General features: G+C 43.7%; 1 protein-coding gene across 2 annotated transcripts in view; it reads right to left on the reverse strand.

Annotated features, from left to right (window-relative positions):
• Nucleotides 1-24,834, reverse strand: part of PDE8B (phosphodiesterase 8B) — a 900,595-nt gene that overhangs the window by 751,846 nt on the left and 123,915 nt on the right. Inside the window, exon 2 of one of the 2 annotated variants that reach the window (XM_069223470.1) lies at nt 17,594-17,611. The exons of the other annotated variant lie outside the window; for it this stretch is intronic. Coding sequence (XP_069079571.1) covers nt 17,594-17,611 — 18 coding nt within the window. The remainder of the gene's footprint in view (nt 1-17,593; nt 17,612-24,834) is intronic. 2 annotated transcript variants of the gene reach the window in all.

The following is a 24,834-nucleotide window of genomic DNA, read 5'->3' on the forward strand; positions in this document are numbered from 1 at the left end:
AAAAAAAGATCGTTCTCCAGAACCATAAACACTCCTCCTCCTGTCAGTTCCTAGCAACCCAGTCAATACACAAAGACACAGACCTTTCATCTGCCCTCCACTCGAAAGGGCAGACGCACTTATCAAACACGAGCCCTACTGAAGTCTCTTGGTTTTCCAAAGACCACCACTCGCCGCGCGCTCTAAAGGATACTCTCCCACAGAAAACATGAAACCATGGCCATGCCTCCTGCTGGCGCGCGTGCGGCGCCGCGTATTATGTTATTTTGTAGTTATCTAGCCACAAGGGTCAGTATTCTGCCCATACCAGTTCGATGTCAGACTTTCACACCAATATACCGAGCCATAGTGCCATGCTAGAAAATTAATTATGTCCTCCGCTTAAATCGTCGGCGGAAGGGAATTAGTCTAAGAACAGAGAGGATGGTTTTAAAATCGAGCAAGTTCTTGATGAGAGACCCCCACTTCCATCGTTTGTCTAATTACACCGTGGGCTCCAAGGGAACCGTGTTTAACTGATCAAGTGCCGGTCACACGTGTTGCTTTCTGCTTGAGCGACAAACGGGGGCTATCAGCTCTGGTACAGGGACGTTCAAAGCTACCGGAAAAAGGGTGTTTTGCTTTTGGGTGCCCCCGTTCCCGTAGCAAACTGGTGATTTTAAGGCCAAAGGTTGCCATCACGCGAGTTATCTTGGTCATCGGTAGCAAAGTCATAAGGTGGATCCCTGCAGTGACCTGAATGTAGTTCCCCTCCTGGACTTCATAAGCTCATTTTATTTCTGTAGAGTAGGAGAGAAAGGGATAGTTGCTTTACATCTGCACCAGAGATGTGTAGGGGAAATGGATTGGCACCAGGAGCTTTTGGTGGGCATTCGAAAAACATAACTCTCGTTAGATAAAGCTTTTTAGGCAAAGCAGAGAACAAGAGAGATAAGAATGACAGAATTCGTTTTAGAGTTCGGGTCATAGGACCAGTCCGGGTGGGAATGGGACAAATAATAGGCCTGGGCACCAAAATAAAAGCGGACCCATAAGTGAATTATCAGGCTAATAAAATGACCCATGTTTGGAAATTGGGTCAGTTTTGAACTTGCAAAGATATGCTACAAAAGTTTATTTTGCATTCATTTGTGTTTATTGCATACAATGGTTTAATTTCAGGAAATCAACAGTAAAAACGGACCCAGAAGACCTTAAAGAAGGGCATAGAAACAGCCAAAACCGACCCACACACTGACTTGCTGGATCAGCCCATCAGGCACTGCCTGAGTGCCCTAAAAGCCAGTCCAATCATAGGGCTAATTAAAGTCTACTGAGTTAAAAGTGTTTGAAAGTTTTAAGTGTCCTTAAAGTCCCTTTTGTGGCACCAAAATCATGCGCCCTTTTAGATGTTTTTGTGGCACTAAATCATGAGCAAGATTGAGCCACGAGTGGCCCTCCTAGGCTTGTGATGTAGGTGTTTTCAGGCTGAGAAAAGCTACCTTTGAAATATGAAGGAATTGTGGGATTCTATGCACTCAAGTAGGAACAGATAAGACTATGGTCTCCCAATTTATTCTCTCCATTCACCAAAGTGTAGCTTAGCAGTGTATGAGAGCATTTCTTTGTACAACACTGATGAAAGAAAGGGAACTTCTCGACGCAGACACTCATGATTCCCTGGTATAGAACCTACAACAAACAGAACAGCGTAAAACCTCCTGTATTAAGAATTGCTAACTGATCTAAACCACATAATAGTCAGCTTATAACAAAACCAAAAAAACTGCATCAGAACCTTCTTCTTTCTGAGCATCATGCATTGCCTAAAAACAAGTACCACCAGTCACCGGATCTTATAATTCATTTATGCAAGCCTCATCCTTATCCTCCTTCCTCCACCCAAATACCCCTCGATGCCAACAAGAGTAAAATAAGACCAAACTCTGCTATTGCCAGCTCCAAACCCAAAACCGATCACAACCCACCTGGATAAGGCTACCTTCTTTTCTGTGCCTGCTATTCGGGGTTCTGAATCTTTACCAATAATCAAAACCCAGGTAGCAACCAAAATCACTACTAGTATCAAACCAATAACATCTAACCTTTGCAACCTCTTTCTAGCTTGCACCATTAGCTGCCAAACTCATGGTTACCACTACCAGTGGTTTAACGAAACAGGAGGGGGGGCACCTGCAAAGAACATGGAGAGGGCCCCCCTCCGGACTCACTTGGGCCAAGTGCTGTGCTGAGGGGGCCCCCTGGAACTCGGCCCTCCCGTACCATGTGGGCTGCGGAGCCTGTGTTACGCCTCTGACCACTATAGGTCCAATTCCATGCTGTTCAAGGCAAATACAAGGGGCAACGTATCTATTTTATTCTACCCAGGAATATACGGTACTGCAGCTCCTGACTTTGTTTTCATGATTCATATTTTTGCAGCTAGGACAAATCAGGCCCTTCCTTCTGTTGTTAGTTAATTAAGTACCCTTAATATGAATAAACATAATACTAGTTATTTACAGAGAGCAGTGAAAGCAAAACTGCAGTATGACGTGCTTTATATAAACAATTAGTATTATTATCTGGGATAAAGTACTTCCTTCTGTACATTATACGGATATTGCAAGACACACAAGGAGTTCCATGACCATATAGAAAAACAAGGCTAAAGGTCGAGTCCCTTTATAGGAGCATGGAGCTCCAAGGTGACTTACAATATTCTTTAAATGTAAAGAGGTTATGTTATTCCTTATAACACATGGTCCCACCATTAACCATTCCTTTCTTCTCCAGGCAGTGTTCATTTTAGAAAAACAGATCGGGGAATGAAAAGTCAGTTCTCGTTTTCGTTTTATAAAAATGCTATGGTGTGACCTGCCTTTCACCTTGGCTGCTGGCTCTAGCAGTAGGTATTATGACGCTAAAATTAAATTGTATTACCTTATTACATTTGAGCAACTATGTCATGTATTATATGCACCTAGAAACATCAGAACTCAACTGTAATACAAAATAGGGATGGCATAGTATACAGGGATTTTAAGCTCCCATGTAATGAAAATGGGATAAAGTACATTCTCCTGACCACTATAAAAATATTACAAGTCATCAAAGAGCTCTGTAACCACATAGAGAACGAAGCAGAAGGCTGGGTTCATCTAGAAGGTAATTAAACACCAAGGTGGCTTAATGTACTGCTGGAGTTCTTTTATTCCTTATAACTAACACACACAAACACAAACACCCATGCACACACACACACACACACACACACAAACACACACAAAAAACACACACACAGATAATATGGTGTCTTGCTCTTTCATGTTCATTGTGCAGCAGAAGAATAACATTAGAATTGCATACAAAAAAATGATCACACAAAAAATAATGTAGTAATTTTTTCAAAAATATACTAAAATCACTTTAATGAAGTCAGTTTAAAAATGCTATGGCTCACATTGTTTAGAAGCTTGCAAAGATTCTACTCTCATGTCATGACCTACAGCATGGAAAAAAAACCTTGTTGTTGGACCTGGCCCTTTTTGCAGGTTCATCCCAAACATTTTGCCTTCCTCCTTCTATTTTTCTGACCTCTTTTTATTGGCTGTAGAACTCTGGGCACTTTATCACTGCTGATCAGTGCTAAAGTGCATGGGCTCTCCCTTCTAAACTTGGTGTGATTGGCTTAGACCTGATTGGTTTATTTAATTTTCTGATAAGTTCCTTGTACAGTGGTATCCCATATACCCAGAGCCTGTAAATTAAATGCTACTAGTGGGCGTCCAGCGCCACCCACAGATGTAGCCTTGCAAACCTGCCTCAGGCCTGCCACTGTAGGGCTTGCATGTGCAGTTTACTGCCACATGGACCTGGCATCTAAATTTACTTGCCAGGCCTGGAACTCCCCTGTTACTGCATATAAGTCACCCTAAGGTAGGCCCTAGGTAGCCCTATGGACAGGGTACTGTGTAGATAAGAGGCAGGACATGTGCCTTGTTGTGTGGCCTGTCCTAGTAGTGACAAATAGCCTCTTTGGTTGCTCACTGCTGAGTGCTGCCTCTCTCATAGGATTGCATCGGAAATGCCCTTTCATATGACTATGTGGTATTTTCTTATCTATGAGGGGTGGCATGGGCATGTATGGTATGGTTGATTGGTAGTGAGAAATGCTGCTTACTTGTGTAGGTGGATATTTTATTACCATTGTAGAAATGCCACTTTTAGAAAGTGGGCATTTCTCTGTGCTCATAACTCTAGTGCTTTTGCTGCCTGACTCCAATCCACGTCTGGGGCAGGGTGACAGCTCCATGTGGTGCATACTTTTCAGACAACCATCACACAGGAGGGGCTGCGTGTGACAGAAGAGGCCTCTACATAAGGATAGTCTTCCTGGGCTGGGGAGAGGGAGGGTCGTTCACACCATACATGTGAATAGGCTGTGTCCTGCCCTCACACAATGGACTGATTACCCCCTAATGATGTCTGGATCCAGGCCTGAGGCTGTAAGGGGGCGGTGTGCACTTCTGAGGATCTTTTGAAGTGCCCCTTAGATCAAAGGCATTTGGACTATAAGTACCAGGGGTTGTTCCCCATGTTTTTGAGGAGAAAGAACAGAGATACTGATGGCCACTTTATGGACTGGACACTAGATGCTGCTGGAAGGACTCACCAGGAACCGCCTTGGGACTGCCCTGCTGTTGGACTGAACTGTGACCTCTTACGTCACTAGAGGGACTGGCACTGCTTCTTCTGGACCCTTGTGCTGGCCTATTTGACTGGGGCCTACCGCCTTGTGCCCCCACAGCTGGGTGCCCCCACGGCAGGGTCTGGGTGGTGTGCCCCCTGCCTCCACTGCATTTCTGTGGTTTTTGGTGCTGCTCCCTTTTGATGGGCACAAGTAGAGTGCCCCCTTCCTCTTGTGAAGTGCAGATGAGAGTGCTTTATTGGCACCTAATGCATGAAGAGCGTTTTATTTTGGTTATTGTGAGTTTTGTCCACTCAGGAGCAAGGAAGCGCCCCCATGTCCCTGTGTGTGCCCCCCTTCTGACATGGGAGAGGTTACTAGGAGCCGTAAATTCAGCGTAGATAAGTGCGCTTCTTGTGGTACCCTGGGGCACAAGTGGGCACTTCCTTACTGTGTGGGGTCACCGCCGTGACCTGAGACACAAGAAGACAGCCAGAGGCCCGAGAGGGCCGGAGGGCTCGTTCCTGTGAAGCGTGGGGTCCTGACACCAGAGGCTCACCCGCCAGGTCACATTGCTGCAGGAGATGCATGGTCTCCAGGGATGCCAGGGAGCCGATCATCCCTTCGTTCCTTGCAGGACAGGAGGGAAGCCTCATGGTTGAGGTGGCCCCTGTGTGAGGAGTGGGGCCGCCTCCGCGCAGGTGAGCTGTCTTTCTTGCCTGATTTCCTCCCCACCACACACCCGCACCCGGCAGTAGAAGTATTGGAGTTCGTACGGGGGCCGGGAGTGATGAGGGTGGGCCCCTCACTGTATCTTTGGTGACAACGGGTCATCGGGCTGGCAGCACAGGTAGAAACCCTCAATGGCGGTCCCGTGCCTGCCCAGCCCTCCTGGAAGCTACAGTGAACCATTCCCCAGTAGCGCTGAGGCACTGCAGCCTTCCTGTAGGAGAAGATTGGTAGGGATTCCTTCCCTCCTGATATACAGCTGTTGCCCTCACACTAGAACCTGATTGTAGCTACCAGGTTGGGGGAACACATATATTCCCAGGGCTCATTTGGTGTGCATAGCAGAGTGTATTTAAGCCCCCTCCCTTTGGCAACGTTTCGTTCTAAGTGCCTTTATTTTGGGTGAATTTGCTGATCTGCCATTTGAGAATGTTGCATTCTATGTGCATTTACTTTTGGTGATAATGATGAGCTGACTAATTTTTTTTTTGCAGAGTACTCTTAATCTATGTGATAATCTGACAACTGCTTGTGTAGCAGGGCATTACTGATACATGTTGTGTTTGGTCTAATAATGTTTTGTACAATACAGTTTATTTTTATATAACTTGTTGTGGAGTTTTCCTTGTTTTGTATTTATTGTGTTGCTAGTGTTGTGTGTGTTGTGTAAATACTTTACACATTGCCTCTGGGATACGCCTGACTGCTCGTGCCAAGCTACCAAGGGGGTAAGCATGGGTTATCTTGGGTGTGTAGCTCTCTTGTCCTGACTAGAGTGACAGTTCCTGTCTGGCTGAAGTGCCTACCCTAGCCAACGTGGAACCCGAGTTCTAACATTTGTTTAAAATGCAGCAGTAATTATGCTCTGTCATCTGGCTGCTGGCCCTAGCACCTGACATTGTGAAGTCAGGACTCAAGTGTAATAAGCTATTACTGTTGAGTAGCTACATGATTTCTAGTAGAGACATCAGAACTCAATTGTAATAAGGAAATTAAAGAACGGCTTTTAAACAGGGATTGCAGGCTGCCCTGTACTGCATATGAAAAATGTACTCTCAGATGTACATTATAAGGATACTGCATGTCGGAGAAGACGTCTGTGACCATATTGAGTTCCTTTATCAGCCATATAGTTTAGCCAGCTGAGGTAGGGGTGGATGCATGTTTTCCCATATAATGAGGCCACTGGCTATCTATATGTCCCATTATGCTGGATGCAGATGGCTTTGCAGGGCCTCTACCTTTTCTCCTCTTGTCTTATTGTCTGCTGTGCTGCTACCTTTCTGCACTCAGCTGGCTCACCTCGCGCCATCTCTCCTTGCTACGCTGACCTGCCTGCATGGTCCCATCCCCTTTGGTTGGCTGGCCTAGCTGGTAATGCTGTGAGAAGCCTCTTCCGTGGCTCAGGGACCTCTGTACTCTTTAGACAGGCTCCATTCTTCCGGTGGTGTGGTTGTGGATGGGCAAGGAAAGAAACCATCACACTGGCAGCGTGAGACGTGCATCTGCCATAACATCACTACGTAAGTTATGACAGGTGAGTAGTAAGATTGTTTTCTTATTACAGGTGCATTCTGGTGTTAAAACATGCCCGTAATAAGAAAATATTTAATCTCCTGTTATGCTCATAATACCAAATTACACCCAAAACATTACTATTATATTGACATTTCATTTCACTCAAACTGAAATTTGATTCTAAAATCACCACATGATCAACAGTAAATCATCAACCAGCCCCTCCTTCTCCTGCCATTAGGTGTGCAAATTATTCACTGCCACTGACTTCAAACAGAGCATTGAAGAAATGGTATTCTTAATAAGTGTCTTCTAGTTTGTACTCAAAGGACCTCAGTGGCACCAAAAGACACTACAAACATCTAGAAAAAAGTGAAGAAACATCCAAGGAGACACTGACAAAACCACCTTCAGAACTGCACTCGGATGCTACCACCAGCAAATAAGAGAAGGCAAGAAAAAAGCACTAGAGGAAAGCATTGAAGGAAGCCTCAACAGCAGCAAAGAAATGTTCTCGATTATCAAGGATTTCACTACACCTATGGCCTCCACCAACAGCATCACCCCCTCGCAAGAGCTCTGGGATGACCTAGCCAACTTCTTTAACAGTAAAATCACGAACATCTACAGTAACTTCAGACACCAACCAGATCCCAGCAAACTCTTCACCAACCTGCCTATCAACAATCAAGACAACCACCTGACCAGATGGAAGACACACACCAGTGAAGACACAGCCTCAATCATGTGGGCCATCAACTCTATGGCCCCATCAGATCCTTGCCCCTACCACATTTTCAACCTCAGTGCATCACCAACTAGCGTAGCACTGACCCATATACTGAACACCTCCGCCACCTTCCTGGAAGCACGCATCAGTCAGCATCCTCCTCAAGAAAGCTTCAGCTGACTCAAGCCATCTGGCCAACTTATGGCATATCTCCCTGCTTCCGTACCTGGCAAAAGTAATTGTAAAGACCATCCACAAAGAACTCACTAGCCACCTTAATCTCCACTACCTCCTGGACCACACAATCAGGAATCAGAAAGAACCACAGCACAGAAACGGCACTCATCGCAGCCACCGACTGTAGGCAACTGGGTCACTGGCTGAGGAGGGGTGAAACCCTACTCAAGCAACAACCACAATCTCTGTCAAGTAAACCCTAAATAAACCTGTGATTAACACTCTGGTCGCTTGGCACAAAAGCAGTCAGGCCTAACTTAGATGCAATGTGTAAACTATTTATGCAGCATTTCAAATAGTAATAAAGTGAAAACACAACACAAGAAAAATCCCACACCAACTTAGAAAAAAGCAGTAAAATGTAATAAATTATTTGAGACCAAAATAACAAAAATCCAATCAGTAGAACCATGTGCTGTGGTCTTAAAAAGCACACTGTTGGTGCCACTATGATACAAAATGAAACGTACAGATGAATGCCTCACATGCAGATATCAACACTTGTGTAAACCTGCATATCCAAGGAACTTGATTGAAATCCCTGGAAACATCTGATGATCAGGAAACTAATCTTTGCTGAGAGTACACTTGCTGAGACACTCAAGCATACAAGCAGATGTTCTGAGTATTTGCAGTCGTGACTTGTAGCAATCACTTGCTAAATCTATAAAGCCAACAACCAGCCTTGAAAACCGTCTTATTCTGTACCTTGGTGACTGAAATCATTTCTCTGTTGTCCACCTCAACGTTATGACACTCAAATTGTCTGAATTTCAAAATCTTACTATGCTTTATCTGATTCTCCTCTCTCTCCTTTCAACCTTTATTCCCTTTCTCTACTCTTGGTCAACTCCTTCTTTGTTCCTTAGTGATGGTCATTTCTTGGGGTCCATTCTAGAAGCCTGAGCTTCATTTATTCATTGTAGATCGTTCTTATACTTAGTTGGAATAAGCAAAGTTAAATAAAATACGCTTTTAAAATATCAATTTAAAAAGTCATCCATGTTTTCCACTGCATAGAGCAGGAGATAGATAGTATTTAGTACCAGCAGGAATAAGCAGGCAAGTAGAGTCCAATTGCGATTCAGGCACATTGTCACTTTATGTAAAGATTTAGATGACTTTCTACCCCTCACTAGGAGTCCCTTTGTGCCATTGATAAGTTGTTTTAAATGAAGAGATGCATGTGTTTCAATTGAAGGGGCAAATGGCCTGCACTCACGGTTACTTCAGAGTTTGACACCTTGTAAATAACTCTAACACTTGAACATTGTAATGTGTTTGTACTTAGGAAAAAGCTTATATTTGACTGACTTAATTCCTATTTCTGTTATGTGCACAGCTGAAGCGGGCAGACACTAGTTCCGCTTGCACAGCTACACAGCATTTGTGCATGCAGCAGCACCGACCCTGAGCTAACAACCAGTGGCACATGCTCCCACTGCCACGAATCTAGCTGGAAGGGATTAGCTCACACCAGGTCTACAGCCTGGGCACAGTGCAGCCCGACAGACACCAGCTGTCACTGCTGGCAGGACTTGTGGTCTTCGGATCTCCCAACTGGTGGCCCTATTCCCTAGTACTGCAGAAGAAAGATGCAGCCATCTGTGCCAGTGCTTAATTTGCGAAAGAAGGAGTGCCGGTGCCCGAGGCTCTACTCAGAAGGCCATGGCCAGACCAATGAAATGACTACCTGACACTCCCTGCCCCTTTTTCTTGAAGTTGCAGGTTTCTGCTTTCTGTTTGTGATGGTTTTGCTGACTTTTTTTCCTTGCTCTGTCTTTACAATCACTGTGTTTTGCGCTCTCTTGCACTCAGTAAATATATGATGCTGGAAAAATAAGTGCCTGTCCCCAAAATTAAGTGTGGGTGTCCCCCACCGGCTTAAATTAAGCACAGATCTGTGCACTTACCCATGCTGGCGTGGTTCATGGGTACAGAGCTGCCCAATAACGACCATTGACCATGATCGATGGTCGCAGTAGGCCTCCACCATTCATTCATGTGTCCACAAATGGGAAAGTAATGAGAGCCCGAGCAGAGAGAGCAGGACTGCTAAAGACTTTTTTAAGAGAGCTCTTAAGATAAACTGTATCCTCATTCAATAGGAATGCCAATATTAAATACATGTGAAGAGGGCTTATAGGGTTGGCATTCTAGTACTTCACATGCAGTACTCTCCTTACTTCTGCCTGCTCGTTTCCTACTCAGATTCATCCATTTTCCATCCATGCACTCACTCACCCATTATTCATCCACACATTTGTTCTTCCATCCAACCGTTGACTCATTCTCACATTCAAACCTGGGTGTTGATTCACCAAAATGCTAGGGGTAGCAGAAGTGACATCATCTATCCTTTGACCTCAGTGAAATCATAGGAAGTGACATCATATGGTCTTTGCCCTTGACAATAAGAACCTTGTAATAAGTTCACACAGTTAGTATAACAGACAAGTCGTTAATTCAAATACATGTCTATTTTATATATAGGGCTGTAGTGTAATTATAATGCTGACATGAAATCCCGGGAAAAATTGACACATTTATTTTCTTTTGAAACAAAAAACTCCATTGGCTTATAAGTATTCCTAGGATTGTTGAGATCTTTTTATGACACTTAATGACTCTGAGCACAAAGGTGAAGATAAGATTCTAACATAATAAAGAAACGTGACAAATGTATTTCATGTTTTGCGTATTCGAAAGAGTGGCATTCCTCTCCTGAATGTACTTATTTTAAATAATTAGATTCCAGTAGGAGCAGCAGAACGTAAACAGAGAGTAATGCAATTGGCTTACTCTTGTGAGAGTGGGTCACATCCCTCCTAAACCTCTCCCCGACCCTCTCTAAACCCCTCTTACTCGTCCCTAGTCCCATTCTCCTTAGTATGAGGTCTGCCCCCATTCCCACACACTTCCCTGCGTCCCTCCCACACTTACTACTAACACCTATACTTACAGATGCGAGGGCCCTGCAGCCAGGGTGTGAACGCCACATATATCAATATATGCAAAACTTACACTTTGTAGTACAACAAAACGAACCATAAAGTGCAGTTTGTGAATCGGTCCCACAGACGTGCCAGTGAATGAAGAAGCATTTTCATGTGTAAAATAGCCAAGCCTGTTGGCTTAGCCAACGTTTGATCTGAATCTGCTTTGCTTTACCCGCAGTAAGGGCGCCTCACCTTTGACACTGGGGTATGCGCCCCAGTGCCCTTGTGAGCTAGCTACTCTTTGGGCTCAGGAGCCTGTAACGTTTGTGGCAGCCATCAACTTTCAATAGTCGCATCTTTTTGGCATACATATTTGTACAACTGGAAGCCTGAAGTGAGTCCCCCTCGTCTCTTTATTTAGGGGTAGAGGAAAGAAGCAATGGGAGGGACAGATAGGGCCCTTTTCTATCTGCTGTCTCCACAGCTGCTAGGATTCTCTAGCCTGTACTGAGGTTAGACACCAATTAGTTTACGGAACAGACAGGACGCCTTCCTCTCCATCGTTCCAACTTCCTTGGCTCGTTTTAGGCAGCTAACCCTCGAGCCTTTTTAATCAGGTTCACTTCCCATCTTTCTCCCAAAGGCCCTTAGGCCATGTAGGAAGAGATGAGCCAAAGAGATAGGTGGAGGCTCTTTCAGTTCCCTGCACGAAATCCTATAGTCAGCATCAATGCAACAGACTCCACGTGGGAGGAACTGCTAGAGGCACTGACTTCACGTGTTCTGATGGATTCCCCCAGTGGTATACAGGAGGCTTGAGCAGGCGTATAACAAGTTGGATCATGTAAATGGCTCCACCTTGAATTCTCTGACGGGCAATTTGACCAAAAAGCAAATGTTAAATTTGAGTTGGTGCCATTAAGGTTTGGAATTGCATCACTCCACAATTTCCCGTAACATGCAGGGATCCTGGTTATGTAAAACTAATTTGTAATCGCGAAAGGGGTCTCTGTGGTGAGACACAGAACTCGTGTAAGTTAGACCAGTGTTGTCTACAGTAGAGACCGGTAACAGCACCATACTGCAACCATTCTGCAAGTGTGCAATGGTAGGAAGCTAGTACAACTTAACCTACCAGAGTCCAGGTGTTTCACTACACAATGATATACTAACACTGGGGCAAAATAGTACATCTGCAGCACAAGTTTCCAATGTAGCACCAAAAACCTATAGGTTTGATGGGTAGTTATGAAGAGCAACTCATGAAACATTTAAGGACTGTCCCATCATCTAGTTACATTAATTCTCTGAAGCGGAATGCATGCGCCCCTCGGATAATTGTGTGGTTGACAAAATTCCTGGATTCATAGCAGATTTTTTTTTCAATTGCACACTTAAGCAGTACCCAACAGAAAAAAACACTTGCAAAGCCAATCTGTCTGGCAATGGCTGCCTTCCTTTTTTAACTGTCAACATTTGCTTTGTTTTGCCTTGCTTTTTACAAAACATTGTTGTGGCAGATGCCGGGGCCAAGTCAATGTTAAAAGAAACACTGGAAATAGCAAAAATATTTTTTTGTCTCAGAAAGCATACATTGGCAAAGTGGTTTCTGGCACTGATGGGAACTACTTTGTGTGCAGATGCCATACCAACGCGTGAAAGAGCAGAATGCCATCGCTCGCAGTGAAGTTAACCAATGTTTGATGTGGGCTGATCCACTGCCTGATGCTGAAGGCTGTAGTGAAGCAATGTGAATGCCATAACAACAAACCAACAGGTGAAGAGGGCTGCCTGAACACAGCTATAATATATATTATATAGTTTTACTACATCAAAATGGCTTGGCTAACATCACACTTAAAATTAACAATTGGAAATGGCATGCCTTCCAAAACAATATTTACGTTTGACATGCTGCTCACGTTAATAGCCCATCCAAAATCATGTAACAGTAAAAAACAAAACAAATTCATAGTTTCTGCTATTATGTGGTATTGTTCTGCTATCACATACCAACCGGCCACAGATTTTCCAAGTGTATACTTACTTTTCTAACTTGATGTCCACAAGGATACTAATTTATGTTGTACGGAGGACGAAAGTAACAGTTTCTCCATTAAAGCATTTGAAAACGACACATGTTGAAGTAATTGAAAACATAACAAGCATTGGCAAAGCCACTAGGTCTAACCTACGTAAGAGCTATTGGCTTTCCCAATGTGTTTTTGACATTTGTACACTAGCGTAGGTGCTGTTCAGCATGACTATTCAGCATGGCTAAATGTTAGTGGCAGAGAGGAGAGTGGCATGGAGTGGCGTACAGTGGAATGTAATATAGTGACCTAGAGTGTCGTGGAGTGGTGTAGAGTGGATTGGAGCAGAGTGCAATTGAGTAGAGTAGAGTGGAGTGGCATTGTGTGTTGTGGAATGGTGTTGAAGGAAGAGGAGTGGGGTGTTGTGGAGTGGAGTAAAGTGGCGTACAGTGGAATGGCATAGAGTGTCATAAAGCGGCATTGCATAGAGTGTCATAGAGTGGAGTGGCCTACAGTGGAGTAGTCGTGGAGTGGAGTAGTGTAGAGTGGTGTAAACTGGCATGCTTTGGCATAGAGAGAGATGTCTACAGTCGAGTAACGTGTTGTGGTGAAGGCAGTAGTAGATTGTTGTGGAGTGGAGTAGAGTGTCATGGAAAGGGTTATAGAGTGTTGTGGAGTGGCAGAGTGTTGTGGAGTGGCATAGAGTGGAAAAGAGTGGAGTAGCATTGAGAGGTGTAGAGTAGAGTGGATTAGAGTATTGTACAGTGTTGTGTCATAGAGTAGAGTGGCATAGATGCACATACACATGCTCTTTCACATACCCCCAAAGTTTCAGCCCCTGGAGTACTCCTCAGACAATAAGATAAAGCTTCCCCACAAGTGGCCACATGTACACAGCTACAATTCATATACAAGTCTGTTTCGAAAAACAAACTGTAGTCAGTTGGTTAGATATGCAAAAGTCTACCACTATCTTACAAATAACGGCCAGTATAAACATCTTCTGTCAGTCTGCCAGAAGGTGGGAAACATGGATCCAATGGAAGCTTCTCGATTTCACATTAACCAGATAGCTGAACACCAGAGGTACCCCTCAAAGGACATATCCCAAGATCCCTCGTCGGCTGTGCAGGGAGGTTCAAGATTTCTCTACTGCGACGGGCCACAGCACAATGTTAGAAAGCTTACGCAATTAATGAATAACTGCTACCACCTGACAACAGCTTGATATGGGGCCGATTACAAGTCAGCCAGAGCAGTTTTCTAGTGGGGAAACTGCTTCGGACGATCTTAGGTGGCCCAGTGTTCCAAAACTCAAAATTACTAGGTGCAAGAACAATGGGCCCCATTTTACTGGAAGTGAAACCCTACTCAATAACATTCCCCTTAGATATGGGTTTAAGTAGAGGGCACAGGCCCAGCCCGGCACCCACAATGTGGAGGACCAGACAGTTCTCCCCCAGTCAGGCCGCAGCCAGTCTGCAAGCTGTTCCCTGCCTAGGCATCTTCTCCAGGGCATACCTTCCTCTCCCTGGTCAAATATACTACCTTCTCAGATAACATTAGAATAGTATTGGATGCCCAGGAAAATGTCGACAGCTACCACTTAGGAAAAAGTTTAACAGGCCCTCTGATGTTTCCAATTAGGCGTGCAGGGACAGAGGATTCTTGGCCTTGTCAGTGTCATTATGTCACTGCTGGCCTTAGGCCACAGAGTCACACACCATTCCTTCCCAAGCCACCTCAGCTCACTGAGTGAAGATTCTACAAAGAAAAGGCATCAAAGGTGTTTATGGAGGCACTGCTCTCTCTAGCACATGGCTACAGCAGTCTACATTTGCGGGAAGTATGCTTATTGAAGAATTTGAAAATGTCACTCATATCGCGGTGCTTTAAGGAATAGTAACACAGACAGGACTTATACGTGTTGGTATTTAAAAGGACAAAAATATCTTGACACATAGTCCATAAGCTGTAGGCATTTTCACCAGCCAACGTTTTAACATGAAGTTCCAAAGAGCGCCTTACTTATTGTTTTTTTTAATTAGAACAATGTTATTCAGGACAAGCTTTAAGGCGTTACGACCGGTGTAGCCGCACCAGGCGCTGACGTCCTGGGGGAGGAGGGGTGCTTTGTTTACAAGTAACTTTTATGGTTAAAAACACCCACTGCAGAGTTTGTGTGTCAAACAGTTTTCCGGCAACAATAAAAATGTCACGATTACTCAAGTGATTAATGTTCCTGCTCGGAGTTTCGTCTAGTGGCAGTTTTCACCCTGCAAAAAGTAGCAGAGGGCCAGTATGGTGCAGGCTGCTGCAAAGGACACGCACCATGCAAATCACGGAACTGTGTTTTATGTGAATTGCTTGCTGGGTTAGTGTACTTGTCAAAGAGATCCTTCTGTTCCTTACAGTTGAGAAGTTACAATCCTAACATAGCACGGTGACCTATGAACTGTCATCAGAGAGCTACAGGCAAACTTCAACGTTAAGTGTTTCCTTAATCTTTCATCATCTTAGTGTTGTTAAAAAAGTTTTGACAGGGTAGAATTACATTCATTTTTATAAAAAAAATAAAAAAAATAGCTAACCTCAACTACTGAGTTGCGTTTTAAATCCTGAGTTTGTGCTTCTCCACACCGAGCACTCTTAAAAAAATATACTGCCTACTAGTATGGCTGGCATGAGATTCCTACAGCTTGTGATCCTCACTGTCTTATGTAACATTTCCTGTAGAATGATTTACACAGGTATGATTCTCTGTCTCTGTATAAAGTGTCTGTGATGTACAGTGCTCTGACACTCTACACTGGTAAGAGTAACGCTATGAAACAATTGAAATGAATGCGAGAGATGGGTTATGGAGAGATGAGGGGCATCATTGGAGGGTGGTAGTGAGGAAATCCGTGAAGAATGTGGCCATGGAGGATGCCAAAAATTGTTTTTGCACCAGGCACCACCACCGCAAAAGCTGGCGCTGAGGTTATACCACCATAAATGTATCAAGTGCATTTTTTGATGCCTTGATCAACTATTTCAATTAAAAATGTGGCATCCGCAGCACAGGACAGGTTCCATCATGGACTGAGGAGTAACGACACCTGTACATTTCGGCTTTAAACAACAAGGTATTGAACTACATTGAAGGAGATACAGAACGTTAACTTAAAGGCAACTAACAGGCACGCCCCATAATCAGCAAGGATTAGGATGTGGGTTGGTTTCCCTGATACTAAGCTCTGTTTGAGTCCCAAGTGAAAACTATTAGGGTGATATCGCACACTAAATTAACAATGCTATAGGGTACCCTAAATAACGAGTGTGGCATTACTGTAGCATTACGAGTGCCAAGCCTCAGACTTAAGGTCAACCGCAGGTGTTAGTTTTTGCAATCCTGTTTCCACTAAATCCTACTCTCCCGGCAAAGGTTTCTCAGCATTGTTAACAGTACTCCACATACCTAAAATGGCGCTTGCAGTCCACGACCTTGACAAGTACACCTACCGTGATACACATAAGATAAGCCCCTCAGTCCATGGCCTCAATAATTAGACTGCACACCCTGAGGACTACCTTAAGTGGATCGAGTCTGCAGTCTAGTGTTTATGGCTGTGGACTTCCTGCACCATTTTCTGTATGTCAGGTCTGCAGCCTTAGAAGCAAGCCAGGGAAAACCAACACATTAGGAGACCCTTAAACATTAAAACCCTTAATCACATTTTAACGTCCCACTTGGCGTGCTCTGGGACCACGTTTAATTTTTAGGGGATTGTTGATACTGAACTCAGCTTTAGTAAAAAGCAGCAAGTCTACAGCTTTTCCTTTCAAACTGTGGACCCGTGCTCCTAGCTATGAGGCCAGGACTTCCTTCCTAGTCCGCAGACTCGATTACATGTTACACAGCATTGTTATGTTGTAGTAATGCATGTTTTCATAGAGCAACAAACACCTGAAAGTCTCTTGGTGCATAAGTGAGAAAAAAGCATATGTGTGTTAACCAAACCTCGTGAGCTGCCAACCCCATGTTTGAGCAATGCCCCGGCCCACCCATTTTTTTCATGCTGGGTGGATCCACAGTTCCACCATCAATTTATCCAGGGCACCATCCAGGGCATCTTGGTGGTTCCCCCTGTTCCACGGAAAACCTTTATAGCTGCATATATATTTTTTCACACTCTCTTGCCCTCTGTCCCTCTTGCATACTATCTGTCAGTCTCTCCTTCCAGCTCTCTAGTTAGCTGCACTACATTTCCTCCCTCTCTGCTCTCTTCAAGTTTCTTTTAATTTCTTAGTCCTTCGCTCACACAAGACAGGTCATCTAGACTCTGACTCTTGTATATCTCTGACACACTCATATTATTTGAAATTGTTGTGCCCCGGTTCTTAGATCTTGACCTAATGAGTTAACCATATTTGAATGCCTTTTGTAATTTATTTTACAGCTATACTGTACGTGTAAAGTTGTGTGCATTGTTCTTATGTTATCTTTACTTTGTTCTTTGATTTTTAATGTTAGGAAAAGCACATTTATAATTTTCTAACTCGATAAAAATATCTCTGCTTCTGCTTGTATCAAAGAGACTGCATATTGACCAAGTTTGGTACATTATACATAATATAATACATTCAACAAAATGAAATCCAAGACTACTCATTAATGAAAAAGTAAGCACAAGATACATAACAACTTCATAAATAGAATAACTTGTATGTGACTGTAAACATATTAGAGGCTTACCGTAATCAATCCAGAATGCTGCTGGTGGCAAAAGAAAAAAAAAGCAGTATAGATTTTGGAATGGGCATAAAAGAACATTTTAACATGGACGTGAAATGCCAGGGGTAGCAGTAGTGATATCACATGCCGTCTGACCTCCACTTTCACTCACATACACATGCATACAAATTCACAGTTACATACACTCTCTCTCTCACATAAACACACTCTCACACGCAAGCATTCACACAACATGCACTTAAAAGCATTTTTTTCTTCCCTCAGCTGCCATGGAGTGTCATATTCCTGTTAACTGTACTCCATTTTTATTACACTAATGGTGAATAAGATATTATTCCCCTTCTGTTGTCTCCTTTGTATATCTGGTAACTCCTGCTGTCTCCTTTGTGGTATCTCCCTAATAATTCCTTGGTGTCTTTATTATCATTTGCTCGTATAGTTGCATTTGTATAGCATAGGACTTGTATTTGACATTGTCATTGTACTTCATTGTTCATTGTTGTTTTTGCACGGTTTCTCCCACCTCTCCTTTTTCACGCAGCTCCCTTCCCACCTGTTTTTTACCATCCACTGCCCCTCCCACTTTAAGCCGCACACCTCCCTCCCCGATGATCTGCTTAATAGAGGCTGCAGCACAGCCGTGCAGTGGACATGCTCAGCAGGTGCGCTGCCAGCACACCGAAGGCACCTAAGGCAAGTTTGTCTGCTTCCATTCGTGCCTGGACACCGCCCAGCACCAGGAACCCTGGCCCTCTGACCATCCACCGCTACTCCTCCACCGAGTTCCGAACAACTACTGCGCCTTCTCCTCCAGCAAAACAGAAAGACCTTTTACCTGTCAACACTGCTGCTTCTCCTGCAACACAAGACCGCCCGCCCACACTGGATCCCATGCCACACTTCCTCGGAAGACGGCAAGTCCTCTGGAACGTCTTCAGTGCATTCTACTCAGCACCCAATCACTCTGCAAACGTAATTGGAGATCTGGGACACTATCGCCACCTTCACCCCCGAGGTTATCTTCATTACCGAGATGTGGCTCACCACCTCCTCAAATCCCAACATAGCCATCGCAATGGCAGACGGCTACAAGATGATACACCGGGATTGCACAAACAAACATGGGAGGGAGGCATCGCCTTCATCCACAAGGAAACCATCCGATACATCACCACCGAAGACAACCCCATACCTACCATGGGACACCTCAACTTCCTACTTCCACCCAAGGCTAAGACTACCATCAGAGGCACCCTCACCTGCTACCCTCCTGGACCCTGGCCCACCTTCTGCGATGCCATCTCCAACTTCATCGCCTCCGTAGCCATCGACCACAGACTCTACATCCTATTTGGTGCTTTTGACTTCCACCTCAATAACACCAACACCACCACCCTCCTGTAGAGCAGGAACAACTTCGGCTTCACCCAACTGGTCACTGACCCCACACACAAAGCAGGACACAAACTGAACCTGATATTCACATCCAGTGACAGAGTCAAGTACAGCCACACCATAGAGATCACCTGGCCCAACCACATCATCGTCCACTTCACCATCACAGGCACCCCGAACAGCACCATCAAGCCCCCCAACACCATCCACTGCAGCTAGGACAAAGTGACAGAGACCTAGAAGATGCAGGCCCTCAGCACCATTCAACCTGAAGCCGGGTCAGACCTAGAGCAGGCCGTCCTGAACTTCTCCACCTGGATCATCAAATGCTCTGACAAAACATCAAGACAAGCCAGCTGGTACACCCCCAAACTCAGAACTATCACACTAAACTACAAATGACTAGAGAACGAATGGTGCACCACCAAAAGCACCTCCGATCAAGCGGCTTACAAAGCAACCCTCAAAAACTACCACCAATGCCTCAAGGACACTAAGAGAGCAGCCCTCACGAACTGCATCGAAATGAGCACCAACCGCATGAGGGAACTCTTCAATATAGTCAAATAATTTTCCAGCCTGTCAGCCACCGAGAACACCATCTGCCTCTTCCAAGAACTCTGCAAACCCTTATTGGACTATTTCCACAGCAATATAGCCACCATCTACAATAACTTCAACCCACATAAGTGAACCACAACAACCTCGACCCCCACCCCACGCACACCAACCAAGCTATCACCTCTTATACACTGCTCACCATATTGGCCACCCCAACTATCATGTCCTCTATCTACTCCGGGGCACCCATCATCTTTTCAACCTGCGAACTAAAGAAATAGGTGCAGAACTCACTAACATCCTCAACTCTTCCATCACCACAGAAACCTTCCCCAACGAATGGAAAGGCACAGAGGTCAGCACCCTTCTGAAGCTGCCCCCCACCAACCCCAGCAAACTCAAAAGTTACCACCCCATTGCTCTGCTCCTATACACCGCCAAAGTCCTGGAGAAGTCCATCAACCTCCAGCTCACAGAACACCTGGAAGGAAATGGCTTGCTCAACGCTTCCCAATCTGACTTTCACGGCAACCACAGCACGGAAACAGCCTTGATAGTGGCCACAGACGACATCAGGGGCCAGATGTAGGAACCAGTTTGCGACTCGCAAACGGCAAAAATTGCCATTTGCGAGTCGCAAACCGGAGTTTCCTATGCAGAAATGCATTTTGCGAGTCGGGACCGACTCGCAAAATGCATTTCCGACTCGCAAATTGGAAGGGGTGTTCCCTTCCTATTTGCGACTCGCAGTGGTATGCAATTCCATTTGTGACCGCGTATGCGGTCGCAAATGGAGTCGCAGTTACCATCCACTTGAAGTGGATGGTAACCCACTCGCAAATTGGAAGGGGTCCCCATGGGACCCCTTCCCCTTTGTGAATGGACCCCAAAATATTTTTTCAGGGCAGGTAGTGGTCCAATGGACCACTACCTGCCCTGAAAAAATACCGAAACAAAAGGTTTCGGATTTTTTTTTTTTAAGTGCAGCTCGTTTTCCTTTAAGGAAAACGGGCTACACTTGAAAAAAACAAACTGCTTTATTAGCAAGCAGTCACGGACATGGAGGTCTGACTACAGCAGGCCTCCATGTCAGTGAGTGCCCATATTCGCTATGGGGCCGCAATTTGTGACCCCATAGCGACTCGCAAACGGTGTCTGAGACGCCGTTCTGCATAGCAAATTGTGAGTTGCAATTTGCGAGTCGCTCGGACTCGCAAATTGCAAGTTGCAATTTGCTTTGTACCTACATCTGGCCCCAGATCACTCAACTGTGGGGAGACAGCAGTCCTGATCCTCCTCAAATTATAAGGACGAGCTGTCACTGTGTTCCTGGCACTAAATTTGAAACCTCTGAGGCCAAGGGTCGCAAACACAGTGCCACTGGTCGCAAAGGGCAAGCCAGGGGTCGCAGCTGTGGCCCCAACCCCTAAATGACATCCATGTTGTTTAATGTCTTACTTGGAAGGGTCCTAGTTAGCTTTTATTTGTGCCTAACTACAACAGTGACCTGGAAAAAGGATGAGACCCATGATTTCTTTCAACATCATCAACAGGACTTAGTGAGACATCTATGAGGTCGTTAATTCCTGCATAGGAATGACTGGTCAGCAGAAGTTATTCTGGTGCCCTGCACAGCGTTTCAATGTCATGTATTCTAAGCAGAATTCACAGTGCGTATCTGTCTGCCAATATCAGGTTATTCCTATCTACAGGGAGTGCAGAATTATTAGGCAAGTTGTATTTTTGAGGATTAATTTTATTATTGAACAACAACCATGTTCTCAATGAACCCAAAAAACTCATCAATATCAAAGCTGAATATTTTTGGAAGTAGTTTTTAGTTTGTTTTTAGTTTTAGCTATGTTAGGGGGATATCTGTGTGTGCAGGTGACTATTACTGTGCATAATTATTAGGCAACTTAACAAAAAAAAATATATACCCATTTCAATTATTTATTATTCCCAGTGAAACCAATATAACATCTCAACATTCACAAATATACATTTCTGACATTCAAAAACAAAACAAAAACAAATCAGTGACCAATATAGCCACCTTTCTTTGCAAGGACACTCAAAAGCCTGCCATCCATGGATTCTGTCAGTGTTTTGATCTGTTCACCATCAACATTGCGTGCAGCAGCAACCACAGCCTCCCAGACACTGTTCAGAGAGGTGTACTGTTTTCCCTCCTTGTAAATCTCACATTTGATGATGGACCACAGGTTCTCAATGAGGTTCAGATCAGGTGAACAAGGAGGCCATGTCATTAGATTTCCTTCTTTTATACCCTTTCTTGCCAGCCACGCTGTGGAGTACTTGGACGCGTGTGATGGAGCATTGTCCTGCATGAAAATCATGTTTTTCTTGAAGGATGCAGACTTCTTCCTGTACCACTGCTTGAAGAAGGTGTCTTCCAGGAACTGGCAGTAGGACTGGGAGTTGAGCTTGACTCCATCCTCAACCCGAAAAGGCCCCACAAGCTCATCTTTGATGATACCAGCCCAAACCAGTACTCCACCTCCACCTTGCTGGCATCTGAGTCGGACTGGAGCTCTCTGCCCTTTACCAATCCAGCCACGGGCCCATCCATCTGGCCCATCAAGACTCACTCTCATTTCATCAGTCCATAAAACCTTAGAAAAATCAGTCTTGAGATATTTCTTGGCCCAGTCTTGACGTTTCAGCTTGTGTGTCTTGTTCAGTGGTGGTCGTCTTTCAGCCTTTCTTACCTTGGCCATGTCTCTGAGTATTGCACACCTTGTGCTTTTGGGCACTCCAGTGATGTTGCAGCTCTGAAATATGGCCAAACTGGTGGCAAGTGGCATCGTGGCAGCTGCACGCTTGACTTTTCTCAGTTCATGGGCAGTTATTTTGCGCCTTGGATTTTCCACACGCTTCTTGCGACCCTGTTGACTATTTTGAATGAAACGCTTGATTGTTCGATGATCACGCTTCAGAAGCTTTGCAATTTTAAGAGTGCTGCATCCCTCTGCAAGATATCTCACTATTTTTTACTTTTCTGAGCCTGTCAAGTCCTTCTTTTGACCCATTTTGCCAAAGGAAAGGAAGTTGCCTAATAATTATGCACACCTGATATAGGGTGTTGATGTCATTAGACCACACCCCTTCTCATTACAGAGATGCACATCACCTAATATGCTTAATTGGTAGTAGGCTTTCGAGCCTATACAGCTTGGAGTAAGACAACATGCATAAAGAGGATGATGTGGTCAAAATACTCATTTGCCTAATAATTCTGCACTCCCTGTATAGTCAGAAAACTAGAAATGGTATATTCACAAATAAATATTGTCAAAGGTATTCACAAATAAATATTGTCAAAGGCAGCCAGCTATTTATTAATTGAGTTTACCAGTTATATGGTAAAGTTGCACCGCCTTCCATCAGCGTCACTTATTTGTAATTAAATTAAACCCAGTGTATGTTGGGTTAGTTTATTCAGCTGTTGTACTGTTTACTGAAACCAATAAATATGCAGAATACCGGGTTAAGTGTTCTTCTAACATGTTTTTCACACGTAATAAGCACATATGTAAATTATAAAACAATCAAATATTTGGGTATATTTATCTCTACAAATGATATCTAAGCATTCTTTTTGTGCTGGAGGTGGTGAAAAGTAAATCTTAAAGCATGATGATCCCATCTAAAGGGAAAAGGTACTGAGAAAGAAAAATGGAATATTTAATTGTTTTATGTTAATGTGCCCCAATGTATTAAGGGGTCGTGAGAGATCTGTCGCGTCACATCTTTAAAAGCATATAATATTCAAACTTATTTGGACTGGACTTTAAATATTATTATATTTATTTATGAAATATACATGAATCTGAACAGAAGAAAAATCCAAAATGAAAGGAAAACTTTATTTCTTTTGATGATACAAATATTAATGTAACCCAAAAAATTGCAGAAAATTGGAAATGTTTTGGTTTCAAGCTCTTCTCAGCAAACTGAAGGACTGATCCGAGTATTTAACACTAATATCTGATTTTAATTGCCTCATGACCAAATATGACCATTCTAGTTGCCTTCCCGCAGGCTGAACTTCTTGCAAAACACCAAAGAATCTCATAGAGTAGGTAGGGCTAAAAATAACAAAGGGACTGAAATAGTACTTATGTTTTAATTTGAACTTTGGAGGGCTTAAACGTACTATTCCCACTCCACTCTAAACAACAGTATGGAAAATGTGTGGCTTCAGAAGGATTACATTTAGTATTTTCACTCTAATGTTAACAGCAGTAGGAAAAGTGTTGAACTCCGTGAGGATTACACAAACTACTGAAACTCTTATTTTGTAGAAAACATTGAACTACCTAACAACAACATATTTGTAATAAAAAATTTCTATAAAAATGCATACAAAATATACTTAAATAGAGGAGTGGAATGGTTTGCCAAAATGGAACAACTGATATATCAAGCATGGGGCTGCCCACGAAGCACACAAAGGTCGGGGGCTGGTGGTGGGCTTACCATGGACTTGAGGGAGATGGGTGAAGGGACTGTAAAGAAAGAACTAATGTATTGGTCCAGGTTACTATCGACAACATGGAAATGAAACAAACTGTTTTAACGGCTGTGAAGAAAATTAATACAATTAATAAAAATGATTTATTGAAAAAAATAAAAATACAAATACTTTTTTACAAAATATTTAAAATTCAATTCACTTCTTTCCCTACAAACAATCACACAAGAAACACCCACCTGAAAAATACAAACTATTTAAGATAAAATATCACTTAAATAAACAAATAAAATAGAAGAAAAAAATCCACTTGAGAAATATTATTACTAATGTTAGAAATGGGGTCTTTGGTTGGCAGTCAGGTTACCCCCTGTCCAAGCAAGTAAAAGAGAATCACCCTCAGCTAACTCCTGCTTACCCCCTTGGTAGCGTGGCACGAGCAGTAGGCTTAACTTCAGAGTGCTAGGTGTAAAGTATTTGTACCAACACACGCAGTAACTTAATGAAAATACTACAACATGACACAACACAGGTATAGAAAAATAGAAAATATTTATCTAAACAAAACAAGACCAAACAACAAAAATCAAGTTAGCAGTTAAAAAGCAAAAGGAGGCTTTATGTAGTTTTAAACACACACCTTGGGTGCGTCAAAAATAACCCTGCACGGGCGAGTGTGCGTCAAAAAGGGCTTGCGATGCGTCGATTTAACTCACAAGCGAGACCTTGTATTATTTTTCCTTTTGTTGGGTCGGGCGTGTCATTTCTTGTCTCCGCAGGAAAGCGT

The sequence above is a fragment of the Pleurodeles waltl genome, chromosome 1_1 (genome assembly GCF_031143425.1).
Source record: "Pleurodeles waltl isolate 20211129_DDA chromosome 1_1, aPleWal1.hap1.20221129, whole genome shotgun sequence".
Lineage (NCBI taxonomy): Eukaryota > Metazoa > Chordata > Amphibia > Caudata > Salamandridae > Pleurodeles > Pleurodeles waltl.